The sequence below is a fragment of the Sinocyclocheilus rhinocerous genome, unplaced genomic scaffold, assembly GCF_001515625.1.
Source record: "Sinocyclocheilus rhinocerous isolate Xijiao unplaced genomic scaffold, SAMN03320098_v1.1 scaffold88, whole genome shotgun sequence".
In the NCBI taxonomy this organism is placed as follows: domain Eukaryota; kingdom Metazoa; phylum Chordata; class Actinopteri; order Cypriniformes; family Cyprinidae; genus Sinocyclocheilus; species Sinocyclocheilus rhinocerous.
The window spans coordinates 344,976-360,908 of NW_015652292.1; the positions used below are offsets into that span (position 1 = coordinate 344,976).

The window sequence follows — 15,933 nt, forward strand, 5'->3', positions numbered from 1 at the left end:
ATATATATATATATATAAAATTATGTAAATCCTTTTTAAGTTTTAAATAAATGTAAAAAGTATTTAACATTTTTTTCAAACATCACAAACTCAAAGTGTAAGTAAAATGTTTTATTACTTTTTCCTTGATGGTTACATTTGATCTTTTCTTGAAAATGCTGTAAAATTTCGGTAACACTTTTATGTATAATGCATTATAAATGGCTATTAAAGGGTATAATGCATTATAATTATTTATAATGTGCATTGTAATACATTAGATCTTGTCGTAAATTATTATAACTGAATTTAAAACTGTTATGTATTAACTGTGGTTACAGTTATTCATGAAAAATGCATAGTGTAACAATGAATTGATAAGTGTTATTATGTATTAACTCTGGTTACAATTATTCATGAGATTGTATAATGCTTTATAAGGTGCATTACAAGGCATAATTAATGCATTAAAACTGCTTTTATAATGAATTATTCTTAATTACATTTATTTATTTATTTTTTTTAAATTTGTCAGCATGATACAACTGTCCTGGTATCATAATAATTATAATTTAAAAATATTTCATTTTTGAGAAAGACCCCTGAAAACACTCATAATTTATTAATAATGAATATATATATATATATATATATATATATATTAATGTTTAAGAGTAACATTTTGTTCTGTGTGGTCACTCTCAATTGGGCCAAAACCAAAAAAGTAGATGCTCACCACTAAGAGGTGCTATTGCACACAATATGCTGTGAAGTATAGATACATTCGTTCTCATCTTTAGCAAATGGTTTCCTTTCCAAATCCTGGCTTTATTTTCTCCTTCAGTGACAGAGTGGTGTTTTATTTATAATGTGCATTGTAATACATTAGATCTTGTCGTAAATTATTATAACTGAATTTAAAACTGTTATGTATTAACTGTGGTTACAGTTATTCATGAAAAATGCATAGTGTAACAATGAATTGATAAGTGTTATTATGTATTAACTCTGGTTACAATTATTCATGAGATTGTATAATGCTTTATAAGGTGCATTACAAGGCATAATTAATGCATTAAAACTGCTTTTATAATGAATTATTCTTAAAGGCTTTAAGTAAAGTGTTACCAAAATTTATTTTTCAAACCAAATAAAACCAACATGAATAGAAAGGTAGTACTTGTCTAGGAACTTAGCATACGAGTGTAAACAGCATTTCTCCGTGCGATATTGTGCTCATTTTCATTATAGCGATATCGTGCGACATTGTGTCTCAGCTCTCAATGTGTGTGTGTTGTGTAGATTTATTATAAGACATGTTTTGTCTTAAACTTGTCATTTTTTTCCATTAGTTCTTAGATGAGATCTCCTCTAATGTAAGCAAGGAGTCCAGTGGAGTGGAGGACTCATTTGTACTGAAGGAGGGGTGAGTGAAAGACGCCACAGTTCTCAGATTAGTCAAAATAATTGATTAGTCCAGTTTTACACTTTGAGTTTTAGAGTAGCATCAAATAACTATAGTTCAGTTTGACTGACTTTTACCACATTGTTTCCAGGAAATATAACGGCTAGATGTGTACATATGATTTTTAACAGAGAGGTACATAAGCGGGCCCAGGGCAGAAAGCGAATAGGAAAGAAGAACTTTAAGAAACGCTGGTTACGAGTGACCAATCAAGAGCTCTCCTATCACAAGCAGAAAGGTGAGTGATCCTGGCTGAGATGTGTTCTCCTGAACAGCAGTTTGGTCCATGATCCAAAGAGCTTTGTTTGTGAGCAGTCATCCAGTTCACATCTAAAATGTGGGTGTCCAGACAGCTGTTTTTGCTGGCGGTTTTTTTCTATGGTAATGGAGTTGAAATAACATGAAAAGCATCCCTGGATTCTTTTAGCTTGTCCTCATTCTTGTTTGTGTAGCTCCTGTACATGTAGTGTGGTCGGCCAGTTCTGGATGTGAAAAGTTCTGTTTCCCCTTTTGATTTATGCAGTCGGCTTTATGTCATGGCTGTGTACTTGTGTTCACTGATGTCGGTGGACTTTGTGTATTTAGCAATGTGTTTGAGTACTGAATATGTGTGTGTGTCTGCTTGTAATTTGTAACGCTGTGTTTTAGATTAGTGATCATTGCTGACAATAGGATGGACAGTGGCATATATATGTAATGCTGATATAATGGATGTGATATAGTTTAAAACCAGTGAGACGTAAATTAATTATTTTACACAATATCTTCTCAAAAACAATTGGAAAAAGATGTTGAGGCTGTCAGTAGATTCTGGACATAAAAGGGAATTAGGTCTTAAAATTCTATAATAACAGGAAGGATATTCAATTTATATATTGATCCATTTGAATAATAAAGACATGTAGTTTTTCATTGAGGAGCACTGGTAAGAATAATATTTCTTTTTATTCAAATATTTAAACTGCAATGAATGGCAATATTTACCTACAAACACACTACCACTAAAAAGTTAATAAGATTTTATTTTTAAAAAATTATTTAATAATTTTGTTCAGCAAGGACACATTAAATTGATCAAAAGTGACAGTAAAGAAACTAATAATATTTGTTTCACATAAATTCTCTTCTTTTGAACTTTTAATTTATCAAAGAATCTTGAAAAAAAATGGTTCAATCATGGTTCTTCCCACAGAAATATTAAGCAGCACAAATGCTTTCAATACTGATAATAATAAGAAATGTTTCTTGAGCATATTAGCATGCTGGAGCAGTGGCTGCAGAAAATTTAGCTTTGTCTTTATAACTGTAATTATATTTCACAATATGTTTACAGTATTTTGATCAAATATATGCAACCTTGGTTAGCATTAGAGACTTCTTTAAATTATTTAAAAAGTCTCACTGATCATAAACGTTTGTACGGTAACTTCGATACAATTTACATGCATTAGCATGCAAGATTAATCTTTAATGAGCCGAAAAGAACACGTCACACCTCTGTTCATCAATTTGCACTGGCTACCAGTAGCTGCTCGCATTAAATTCAAGGCATTAATGTTTGCCTAAAAAACCACCACTGGCTCTGCACCCATTTACCTAAATTCATTACTTCAGAGTTATGTGCCCTCTAGAAGCTTGCGTTCTGCAAATGAACGGCGTATTATTGTGCCATCTAAAAGAGGCAAAAAATCACTTTCACAGACTTTTTCACTAACTGTTCCCTCCTGGTGGAATACTGCGTTAGGCTAACCGAGACTTGTCATTTGCACTTATATATTGTTGCTCTTTTGTTAGTTTTGACTGCTGTTATTGTCCTCATTTGTAAGTCGCTTTGGATAAAAGCATCTGCTAAATGACTCAATGTAAATGTAAATGTAATTAGCATTTTTCAGTTTTATACATTTCCACATTTTTGAGTGGAGTGATAATGAATCACTGTGACTGAATCGTTGTTTTTTTAACTGATTCACTGAAATGGGCAGTTTGAAAGAAATTATTTTCAGACATGAATCACACTTATCTGTATCAGTATTTTTGTTATTGAGGTTTGAATAAGGACACTATTACAAATAGGGATGTTCATTTCGGTTATTTCTCCTAACCGACAACCGACGCTCGTTAACCGATTATTAACCGTTAACCGACAAGATTATTTTAAATTAGAAAGGATAAGTGTCTGACCCGTTAAAAATAGCCTACTAACATTTTTTTTTTTTTTACATGCGCAAAAAGCAGCAAACAACAGAACATGAGGATTCACATGACATGGTCTTATCACATCTAGGGATGTAACGGTATGAAAATTTCTTATCACGATTATAGTGACCAAAATTATCGCGGTTATCAGTATTATCACGGTATGTAAATCCACTCGCTGACAGCAGGTGGCGCTTATGGAAAAACATAATTTTCCCATAAACTCCGTGGACAAAGCAGCATTGTGATTAAGAACACTTCCTTTAGGTATTACATGGAGCGAAGATGAAAACAAAATGCCATCGAATCGTTTCTGAAGACAGTCAGAACCTTCCGAGGTACATTTATATAATTAATTCATTCATATATTCATTTGTATAATTCCCTTAGCACTCTTTTAAAACCTCCCAGCTTTTCCACCCTGTTTTCACTCAAAACGAAACTACTCTGCTGCTGTGCGCACGTGAGACTGTTACTGAAAACTGTGCTTTATGCTGGACAGTATTTATTTATCGCGAGTTGTTCAAATCGCGGTAATCTAATACGGTTTTAAAAGATGAAACGGTAATACTAACCGTGGGGAATTTTATCATGATTTATCGTCAAACCGGTAATCGTTACATCCCTAATCACATCACACACCTGCAGCGCTTCTGTGAGCGGAGAATATATATAGCCTAACGAATAAATAGGCCTAAATATATTTTTACTTAAATAATAAATTAAGAAAACTAAATACAAAAACTGTGGAACAAGTAGCCTAGTAAGCCTACGCAGAGTTTCGGTTCATTTTTGTGCTGTTTTTCTTTAGGCCTATTTTACAAAAGCACAAAGATTTGTTTGTATTGTGAATGTACACAAATAAAAGCAAACCTTTTACAATTCCGATTATCTTTAGGACTAAAAGGAGTAACTAGTTTCTTCCACTGTTAGAAGGAAAAAATTCAAGTGATTGCGCCGGCGCCGCGTACACAGTTAAGCTTTGCTACCTTGACAATGCAGCCTGTTCATTATCATAATAAAATACAGTCAGTCAAACATATGGAAAAAAACACACTGCTCAGTTTAAATCTGTAGTAAAATCTGTGCCGTTAAGCGTTATCACCATATCGCCGTGGTGTTATGCAAAACATTTAGTTTTACGTGAATATTGGAATGCCAGTGAAGTAGGCTACATAATATTTTGGCATTCAAATACATCGCGAATACAGAAACATTGGATTTTGTCGAATAAGAGACGCAACGTTGGTTTCAGTTTCGTTTTAGCTTATAGTAAATGAATTCGTTTTGGCTTGTCGTTTATATAGCCTAGCTATATCTTCTTATAATTTTAATTCTTCTTCTTTAATAAATACTGTTAAATTGAAAGGATTTGTTGTGGAGTGAGGGGAACTAAAATAGCCTAGCTATGTTTACAGTGTTTATTATAATGTTTGTAAACATTTCGCGTCGGCATTAGGCCTATTTCTGAATGAAATAATAAAATGCGACTTATACGCGACTTGTTTTTTTTCTCTAAAAAACACAATTTCAAATTTAAAATACGTAGCGTATTTTAACCTTGCAGCAAACCTTTTAAAATATTTTGATAAATTAGACCTACTGAATAAATAAATAAATTACTTTTTAAACCGTTTAACTGATTGTTCGGTTAACGGTTAACCGGTTAAAATGAGCATCCCTAATTACAAATATCTCTGTCAACACTGTCACACTTATAAGTCATGACATATGGAACAGGAACTATTCACAGTGTTGGTTAATTTTGTATCGCCAACAAACTGATATAGAAGTAAATACACTCCAGTATGCAGCAGTCAGCTTCATTGCATCCTAACTACGTAATTCCCACATTCCCTTAAAGTGAGCTGTCCTGTGAAACAAGAGCCATGTCAATTCCCAAGGTGTAATGTGAATTTCAAGGTCACCAAGTGCAAATCTGGATGCCCCCGCATGATACACGTTTACCGCTGTTGTAATAATAAACATCCTTCAGCGTGATAATCTCAAAAGAAGACAGCATGGTAGCTTGACCTTGCTTCCTGCTGGACTGTCAGCAAAGCTGGATTACTGTTGTTGTCTTTTCTACAGGAGAGCTGAACAAACTTACACTACTGAAAAAAAGAAAGTAAGATGCTGATAAAAAGTTTGGAATAATTAAGGTTAATTAATTAAGGCTCACCAATGTTGGATTTATTTGATGAAAAATACAGTAAAAACTGTAATATTGTGAAATATTTTTACTGCTTAAAAGAACTGGTTTGTATTTGAATAGATTTTCAAATGTAATTTATTCCTGTCATGGATAAGCTAAATTACTCCAGTCTTCAGTCAGTGTCACATGATCCTGCAGAAATCATTCTAATATGAGGATGTTGACTAATCAATAGGAGATGTTGTGTGTCTGTATCCAACAGAGTTCAGAAGGATGAAAGAATTGTTTTGATTATCTCGTTCGCAGGTTTTTTCCCTATGCATGTAGATTTTCCACATTGCTTCTTTTATTATGTAACTGTGTAATCTATCATATAATTGAAGCACTTGTGCTGGGAGTGACTCGCATGTTTCTTGTTTGTGTTCACACAAATGGGAAGAATTATAATGTTTGTACATTAGTTTTGTTTCTTGTTAGAATTTATGACTTTTCTTAGCTCATTTAGGGAATAACAAGCTATTCTCCTAATTATACCAATAAAGGGATTTTCTGATAATATTTGTTTTATGGACTGTAACAGTTCTTGTACAGTACCTGTATTTTCTAGTGACTTTATGTCCATATAGTGACCCCAAAAAGTATTTGGACACCCAAGTCACACTTGAAATGCAATAGATAATAAAATATAAAGAAAGCAGTATTGAGACAAATGGCAGTGGATGTGATTCTACACACCTTTGGCTACTTTGCTAGGACACCCGTGTCAAATTGAGGAGAACTGACTTCATACAGTAAAAATTAGTTCGGGGCCACTGTGTTATTCCGGAATATTCTGAACTTTATTCTTGAAGCATGAGCTTAAAATTCACCTCAGGATCAGGGAGTGTAGGTTGCATTTTTAGTAGACAGGGCCTTTTGACCAAATGCGCTCACATCACAGTTAAAAGAGGGAGAGAAGCTAATAACTCGTGGTTTCATTTCCTCTTATTTGATCAATGGAGGGTCATCATCTAGACTCATGACCGTTGAGCATCTGGACTAAATGATGGACTGTCCTCTGTAGACGTGCGGGTATTATTTGTAAGTTTCCTCCAGATATCAGATCTGGGGCAGTCGAGGATGTTATAAAGGTACTCTGTGTTTTTAACTGGCTAAACTCAACCTGACCTGTTTAACGGTTAGAAATCTCACTGGAAAGAAAATCAAGATACTAAAAGTGTTTCACCATTTCACAAACATGCCCACAATCAGTTGATCTATGGCATATGTCATTTGGCTCCACAGACAAAGGGAATATTTTGATCACTTTTGAGGACAATTTTGTCCCCAAACTACAGCTAAGAGTTTTCTGCTGCTGTACTTTAAGAAGCTTAATATGACAAAGCCGAAGATTTTACAGTTAAATGTCAAACCACCAATCTTTAATCTTTGCCCTTTCATGTTAGGAAGCTAAAAACCATCTGTTTGTGGTATTGTAGTATATCGCCACATTGGAAAACTGCTAAAGCGGCTGTTAGAAACGAAGAAATTAGAAGATGGCACAGGGCAAAATATATTCCAAATGTTTAATACCTTTGCCATTTTAATTCTCAGACAAATGGTGTAAATAATAAAGTAAAAAAGTTCAAATGTGTTTTTAGGAACGCTTCACAGCAGTCTCAGGTGTGTTACTGCTGTACTGAACGTTTACTACATAATACAATTCTAATGACTCACTTTTTCATTAAAATAATATTTTATTCAAGGAAAGATTCATCCAAAAACTATAATTCCATCATCATTCATGTTGTTGTTGAATTTATTCTCTACAGTATATTCTGTGGAAGACGAGACAAATCATATTTATTTATATAGCGCTTTATACAATACAAATTTAAAGCAGCTTCACATTAATAAACAGGAAAAATATCAGTGTTAATTTTTTACAATTAATTAAGAAACAAATGCAATATCAGCTGTAAAGCAGCTCTACAGAAGATAATAGCGTCTGTATTTAACTCTATTTAATGTTGTTTCAATTCACTTCAATAACTGTCAATGTTGCAATGTTTATTAGCTATACTTCAGCTATAAGCAGGTCTACAGAAGGCAATATTTATTCAACTCAAGTCAGTCAGTGTCAGTTCAGTTCAGTTACAATTACAGTCAGTGTTGCAAAGTTAGTGTCATTATCCAGCTCAACAAAGTTGTTTCAGACCCTATGGACTTTAACTGTGCCTTATATATAAACTAAGGTTAATAGTATGACACTCTATGAGTGTTGTGCAGTGATATAAACAGTAGTATATATATATATATATATATATATATGTATATATGTGTGTGTGTGGATGAAAGAATTGTTTTGATTATCTCGTTCGCAGGTTTTTTCCCTATGCATGTAGATTTTCCACATTGCTTCTTTTATTATGTAACTGTGTAATCTATCATATAATTGAAGCACTTGTGCTGGGAGTGACTCGCATGTTTCTTGTTTGTGTTCACACAAATGGGAAGAATTATAATGTTTGTACATTAGTTTTGTTTCTTGTTAGAATTTATGACTTTTCTTAGCTCATTTAGGGAATAACAAGCTATTCTCCTAATTATACCAATAAAGGGATTTTCTGATAATATTTGTTTTATGGACTGTAACAGTTCTTGTACAGTACCTGTATTTTCTAGTGACTTTATGTCCATATAGTGACCCCAAAAAGTATTTGGACACCCAAGTCACACTTGAAATGCAATAGATAATAAAATATAAAGAAAGCAGTATTGAGACAAATGGCAGTGGATGTGATTCTACACACCTTTGGCTACTTTGCTAGGACACCCGTGTCAAATTGAGGAGAACTGACTTCATACAGTAAAAATTAGTTCGGGGCCACTGTGTTATTCCGGAATATTCTGAACTTTATTCTTGAAGCATGAGCTTAAAATTCACCTCAGGATCAGGGAGTGTAGGTTGCATTTTTAGTAGACAGTAGGTTTAGGTGTAGGGTTGGTGTAGGGCAATAGCACATACAGTTTGTACAGTATAAAAACCATTACGCCTATGGAATGTCCCCATAATTCACAAAAACAAACCTGTGTGTGTGTGTTTAGCATGGATGAAACTTGGTTTTGGCCAGTCAGCATCCAAGACCAGAAATATCTCTGTTTAACTTACTTTAAGGATAATTTACATTTTTTAACTGGAAAGACAACATAATGTTTAGGAGTAGGAATTTATTTATGTATTTATTTATCTGCAGTAAAGAGGAAGAGGGAAAAAACAGCCAGCCAGCTAGTGGCAGTACACACCTGGTCAAAGTTCGGGAAGAAGATTGATTGAAAAGAGAACAAGATGGGCTGACGTGGCGTGTGTGGCTCTAGTTCTCAAGCATCTGTGTACTTTGGCTGTTCTGTGGTCAAAATGCTGCACGTCAGCGGAGGAGATGAAAATAGGAATTTTTCAAATGTGTAGAATGTGCTTGATAAACGGCTGTGTGTTTGTATTGGCGCAGCAAGTTGGTGTGCTATCAGCTCCACGGGCTCGGCCCGACTAGACCGAGTCACGGGTCATTACAGAATATCATGTGAGATTTAGTGTCCGTCTGAAATGCAGTCCCCAGATGTCTGTTTATGTGTGTATGCAAAAACAGACTCAAACAGTCCCACCGGTCTAGGCTCTGTATTTACGTTTGTTGCAATTTTAATGATGCATGTTATTCATCAATATCCTTACACAAGTGCTAAATATGGCAAATTGTGAATTTTTAATTAATTAATTAATTTTTCTATTTAAACGGCATGGATAAATGTATCTTTGTATTTGTGTGCAGGGAAAGAATCACTGTGCGTCATTCCTGTGAAAAACATCCTTGGTGTCGAGAAACTGGAAGAAAGTGCCTTTAACCGCAAAAACGTGAGTAGCTCAGTTGTATTTATGCTCTTTGTGTGTGTGTGTGGGCGGGTGGGTGGTTTTTTTTCTATGTTTCTATCTCAACTGGTATAGCATGGCGCTAGCAACGCAAAGGTCATGGGTTTCATTCCCAGGGGACAAACATACAAATTAAATTGAAAATTGTGTGTTGCTTTGGATAAAAGTGTCTGCAAACTTACAGTATGTAGAAAATGCACATATAAAGTACTTTTCAAAAGTTTGTAATAATTACGATATTTTTTTAAAAAGCTGCAGTCCGTAACTTTTGGCGCTCTAGCGGTTAATAAACAGAACTGCGTGTGTCTTGCGGAAGAACATCGTAGCCGGAGCTACTTCTCTCTGTTTATGTCTATGATGAATCACGCAGGTACTGGGCTACTCCGCAGCGGTTCCACCAGTACCAGTCTGAACTAGTCTAAATAATCAAAAAAGTATTCAACAGTAATAATGACAATTATAATGATTTCTGAAGGACACTGAAGACTGGAGTAATGATACTGAAAATTTAGTGAGTAAATTACATTTTAAAATATATTCAAATGGAAAACAGTACTTTTATATTGCAATATTTTACAGTTAAAATTTTTTTTTTTTACTGTATTTCTGATCAAATAAATTCAGCCTTGGTAAAAAATTTTGAAAACAATAAAAAATTTAATTATTCCAAACTTTTGACTTTTAGCGTATGTGTAATATCCCCCTTTCCCACTATTTGTTTTGCAGATGTTTCAGGTAATCCATTCAGAGAAGCCTCTGTACGTGCAGGCGGGGAACTGCGTAGAGACCAACAGCTGGATCGAGGTACTGAGTCAGGTCAGCCGCTGTAACCCGGGACGGCTCAGCACGTTTCACCCGTCCGCTTACGTGGGTGGATCCTGGTTATGCTGTAAGGAACTCAATGAGAACACCCCTGGCTGCAAACCCTGCACTGCGTAAGATATCTTATTAATACATTCACATTTGATCGCTTTATCAAATGTGTTCACGTTCTTGTTTTTGATGTCTGATTCTGTCTTATAGGACAGTGTTGGCTAATATTCAACTGGACATCGACTGTGACAGAGAAACAGAACGAATCTTCTCCTTCTTCTCCTCCAACCGCTCCAGACTACAGAAGATGGAGGGTGTGTATAGTCTAAAAACAGAATCAAATCAAAACTGGCCCCATTTACTTTCTTAATACACATTTTGTCTGTTTGTGCATAATTCATCAGTGTATGTTTTCATAATATTTTACCAAAATGTACTTTCTCCACTACTGAAAAAATAGTTTCTTGTCTATCGATGTAACAATGACCTATGAAATAATAGCTAATGTCAAATCAGTTTAGTTGATCCAGAATATTTCCTGCTCAAAATTATTGAACATTTTTATTACTACCGATTTCAATTTTTTTTACATAGCAATAAAGTTGGTTTCATTTGTCTGTGTCTACAGATGCCTGTGCCGGTATGTCAGTGTATCTTGGGCAGCAGGAGGAGTGTTCAGCCTTCACCATACAGGACCCTAAAGAGACCTTCCGTACTATTAAAGAGCTCGGAGAAGTACTGGACGATCTGCAGGCTCAACACGACTCAAAGGGAGCACTAACTGATGAACCAGGCACTATGTAAGACACCCAAAATCTGTTAAAATCGGCATGAATTAAGACATCACATTTGCAGAGTGCAAAATGTGAATTGTAATGTAGATTGTTTTAAATCATTAATTTTATATATTATTTTAAATTATTTTATTAAAAGAAGAGTTCACCCAAAACAAAAATTTGCTGAAAATGTACTCACCCTCAGCCCATGTACAGTAGATGAGTAGATGTTTCTTCATTGGAATAGATTTGGAGAAAATTTGCATTATATCACTTGCTCACCATTGGATCCTTTGCAGTGAATGGGTGCCGGCAGAACGAGAGTCCAAACACCTGATTAAAAACAACACAATAATCCACCAGTAATCCAAATTACTCCAGTCCATCAATTAATGTCTTGTGAAGGGAAAAGCTGCATGTTTGTAATAAATAAATCCATCACCATCCTGATTAAAAACAACACAATAATCCACCAGTAATCCAAATTACTCCAGTCCATCAATTAATGTCTTATGAAGGGAAAAGCTGCATGTTTGTAATAAATAAATCCATCACCATTGCTTCTGGCTAAGAGTCCTCTATCCATAGTATTGCTTTCTCCAGTGAAAAAGTCTTCTTGTCTAAATCAGGAGAGAATATGCTCAGATAAAGCACCATTTACAAGTAAAAACAGTCCAAAATGTTTTGGTCCCACTTTATATTAGGTGGCATTAATATGTACTTACATTTAAATTAGTCATCTGATACAATGCACTTATTGTGTACATACATACATGTTTTTACATTGTACTTATATTTAAAAATACCTTCATGTAATTACATAATTACACTGTTGACTTACATCTTAACCCACCCTTAAACCTACCCATACCACCAAACCTGTCGCTAACCTTACTCGTATCCCACCTCAATAGCAGCAGTATTGCATTATTTTTTTGATGTAGTAGTTGTGGCCACCTAATATAAAGTGATGTGTGAGGACAACAGGGGATGGACTTTTTCACTAGAGGAAGCGATATTATGGATTATGGACTCTATACTATTTTGGCCAGATCCGATGGTTTAAAATTAAAACGCGAACGCTCTTAAAGTGGTACTTAAGTCGCTGTCTGTTCATGAAGTGCTGAAATGTCATTGACATTTCCTAAATTTACATATTATTGCTCTTTTGTTGACTTTGATTTCTTCTGTTGTCCTCATTTGTAAGTCGCTTTGGATCAAATATTTACTTATATTTAGCTTCGCTTCAGGGACATTCACCAATCAAGCGGTGCTCTTTGATCCTCAAAGTAATATCGATGACAGCAATGCTGCTCAATACTGCAGTGCTGGCAAGAACAGCTCTGGATATCAAGAAGAAAAGGTTGCAAAATAAAAGTAAATTATTAAGGTTGTTCTCTTTTATTTGGCCATATTATGTGGGTTGGCCACAGGGCCTCAGTGGCTTTCTTCTAGGACAGATAAAAGGGAGCCTGGATGAATTTAAAATGCACACAAAAGGAACAACGGTATCACTTTGCCAACATTTTTTTAATTATTATTCTCATAAATGAGTCAGTTAACCAAGTTGGAGTCTATTTCAAAATTGTATTACTGTTTTGACATAAGGTTTGAGGTACAGATGTTTTTTGTGGAATAGGTGGAAATTTTATTCTCAAAATATTATGACTTTAATCTTGAAATATTCGATTTATATATTTTGATGTGCCACTAAAATGCTGTTGTAAGAAACAAACTCATCTACATCTTGGCTGGCAAATACATTTAAAAGTACATTTTCAGCAAACATTTTTCGTTAAAAAGTACTAAATCAAAATTCCCCCCCAAAAAGCTATTAGACAAAATTTTGTCTTGTGTGTGTGGGTATATGTGCAGCAAAATTGTTTGACATTCTTTTTACTTTAATTTATAGCGAGAATCCTATAGTTGGAAAGACAGCGTAACATTGTGACTGCAGGACCAGGTGGTACTGACACAGCCACACAAACAGAGGGCGCTGTGTTTGTCGACATAGAGGAGCACGACAGCGCTCTGATTATGCTCAGAGAAGTGCTGCCGTTCCACATGTGACCGAGCCTGTCTGGAGTTACAGTGTACTTAGAAGAATTTGGCCAGTCAGGAGTCGCGTGGTGTATCCGTGAGTTGCTATCATTGGAAAAATCTAGCTCTTTTCTCTGTGTGCCTGTTCGGTCTCTGTCTTCTATCAGTTTTTAAGATCGTTTCGAAACCTCAATCGCCAGTCCACACAGTAAGAAAAGATTGCAATCACCTCTTATCCATTCCTAAACAGGCTGTGAAAGTCCAGACACCAGAGTTTGTCTGAGAAATTATAGCTGCTAAAATAGTCTTTGAAAGAACTCAACCTTCACATATTTCTTTATAAACCATCAGTTTTTCAGACTACTGGTCGTCTGATGTTTTGACAAGTAAAATAACCGTGTCTTAAAGGGAATCTTCGTTGTTCTTTATAGTTATAGTATCATCCCTCTCACCCATCCCTTTGAGTGTGTGCATGGTTTTCTATCTGTAGTGGATAGAATTAATCTGCTTTATACTTACAATCCCACACTTGTGTATGAATTAGGGACTAATGCAGAAGCACTTTAGATATTTGGAATATTCCAGATGAGATTGTTTTAGATACGTCGTATCAACCTTTTTTTCCCGATATTGATCAGTTACATGATCAACTCTTGTGTAATGTTCTGTAGATAACGTTCATATCCTGTAGATTTTTACTAGCTATTTTTCTTACGCCAAAGATGTTGTTTTGTAGGTTTTCATGACTTGAAAATGGTATACATGTAGTTTTTTTTTTAAATACAGAACTTTTAAAAAAGGAAAATGGCTATCTATATTTCATGGACGTACATTTTGGGAGCGTCAATCATTTTGATAAACATGAAGAAGATTTCATTCAATCAATCTTTGTCATTATTCCCCATACAAACAATGACAAATGTTTGGATATTTTATAGTATGCTATGTTCCAAAAACCTAGTGAGCTGCCTACCAAGACGGCATTTTAAGGCACCAAAATTGTGCTCACAAAACAAAGACTGTTCAGCAAAATCAAATTATGGAAGGTCTGCCTCCTTTGCAGAGATTGCATTCCCATAATGCACTGCAACAAACTCAGTGGGGAAAAAAACAATCCTATAGGCATTTGAGAAAATGCTTTAGTTTTATGCTATACTAAAAAGCACGGATAAAATAGAAACACATTTCTCAATATTGGTATATGCCATTTTGCTTGAGTATTGAGCTGTTAGCTTAGCAACATGCTAATAGCAAAGTCTAATTGGAATCAGTTGGAATCGGATTTAATGCTATTTGTGTGACTTGCAAAAGACCGTTTGGATGCTGAGGCAGCTCACTAATGTTTTGAATGGAGCTATAAACGTAGATTGTTTAGTAAGAATTCTGTTTGACAAGTAACAATCACCTGCATCATGTTTGTTGTGTCGCAGTTGTGTTGTAGTTATGTGGTGGAATTGTCATGTCATTTCCTGATAACCACCTGCTGTTTATTACAGGTCTACCGTTCACGGTTTTGTTTTAAATGTCCCCATTCTCAACTCTACTGAAGGGTTTTCTGTGTCTTTGCTGTAACATTGGAGACTGTTATGTTCTGCTTGGCGTACTTGTGTTTTGCATATATTGTTAGTAGTCTAATCAGTGGTTCTCAACTGGAAGGTTAAAAATGTTCCACAAGTCAAAAATATTCTGCAAGGGCCATGGACTTAAATGAATATACAATGTGAAATGCAAGCAATAAAATGCACTAACCATATAATAGTGAGTAGTTGAGATTAGGGTTGCAAAAAGGTGGAAAATTTATAGTAAATTTCGGAAACATTCCAGAAATTTTGGAAACTTTCCAGGATTTTTTGGAATATTCCAGGGATATTTGGAATTTTACCGGAAATTTTCCACCCCTAGTTGAGATAGCAAAATAAAAAAAGGCTTAACTTTCAAACTTAAAAATAACACCCTATGTGATGATGTTACAAATACATAGGAATGAGCATTTCAACAATTTAGATCTATTGGTCTGTAATTATGAAGAACATTTTTCTTTCAAACCTTGGAGTATTTCACAATAGCATCACTTTTATGTCATTGTGTGCCCAGCGCACACTGTATGACTTTGTCCACAAATTCCCTTCTGAAACCAATTTCTGGGATTGAAAAGGATGATTACTGTCGTAGGGCAAAATCACGAGCCTTTGATTGCGTTTAATGGCTCGTGTGCACTGAAGAACCAGTAGAGTGCTGTATTGATGTAGGCCTGGGTCCCTCAACAAAGTCCACATGGCATTTTTCTCTTGGCTTTTGAATTATTGCAGAAAATAAGCTCTTTGACCAACAAAAGTTTACGATGCTTGCACGGTTTGTTCATCGGGATTTTCTACATGTTGAAGCCTAAATACAATCACATGAGGTAAAAAGCCAAATGTAGTCTATAAACGCACTACACCAGTCAGTCGCATGACTACAGCGTCACCACCACTGAGCTTCTGACAACTCTTGCATTTTCCCTAAAAGTTTGAGTTAGTTTGCAAGAGCATGATTGTAAACACGAGGCTGTGAAAGCGGACGTAGATGAGTTTCCTTGTTTGACGTGATGATGTTTAATGTCCCC

General features: G+C 35.1%; 1 protein-coding gene across 1 annotated transcript in view; it reads left to right on the plus strand.

Moving 5' to 3' along the window:
* Nucleotides 1–15,139, plus strand: part of LOC107714449 (ras GTPase-activating protein 2-like) — a 53,817-nt gene extending 38,678 nt beyond the window's left edge. Inside the window, exons 18-24 of the mRNA XM_016520285.1 lie at nt 1,332–1,405; nt 1,576–1,682; nt 9,602–9,684; nt 10,426–10,634; nt 10,723–10,826; nt 11,141–11,312; nt 13,201–15,139. Of these exons, the coding sequence (XP_016375771.1) occupies nt 1,332–1,405; nt 1,576–1,682; nt 9,602–9,684; nt 10,426–10,634; nt 10,723–10,826; nt 11,141–11,312; nt 13,201–13,231 (780 nt within the window). The 3' untranslated portion in view covers nt 13,232–15,139. The remainder of the gene's footprint in view (nt 1–1,331; nt 1,406–1,575; nt 1,683–9,601; nt 9,685–10,425; nt 10,635–10,722; nt 10,827–11,140; nt 11,313–13,200) is intronic.
* The last annotated feature ends 794 nt before the right edge of the window (nt 15,140–15,933 follow it).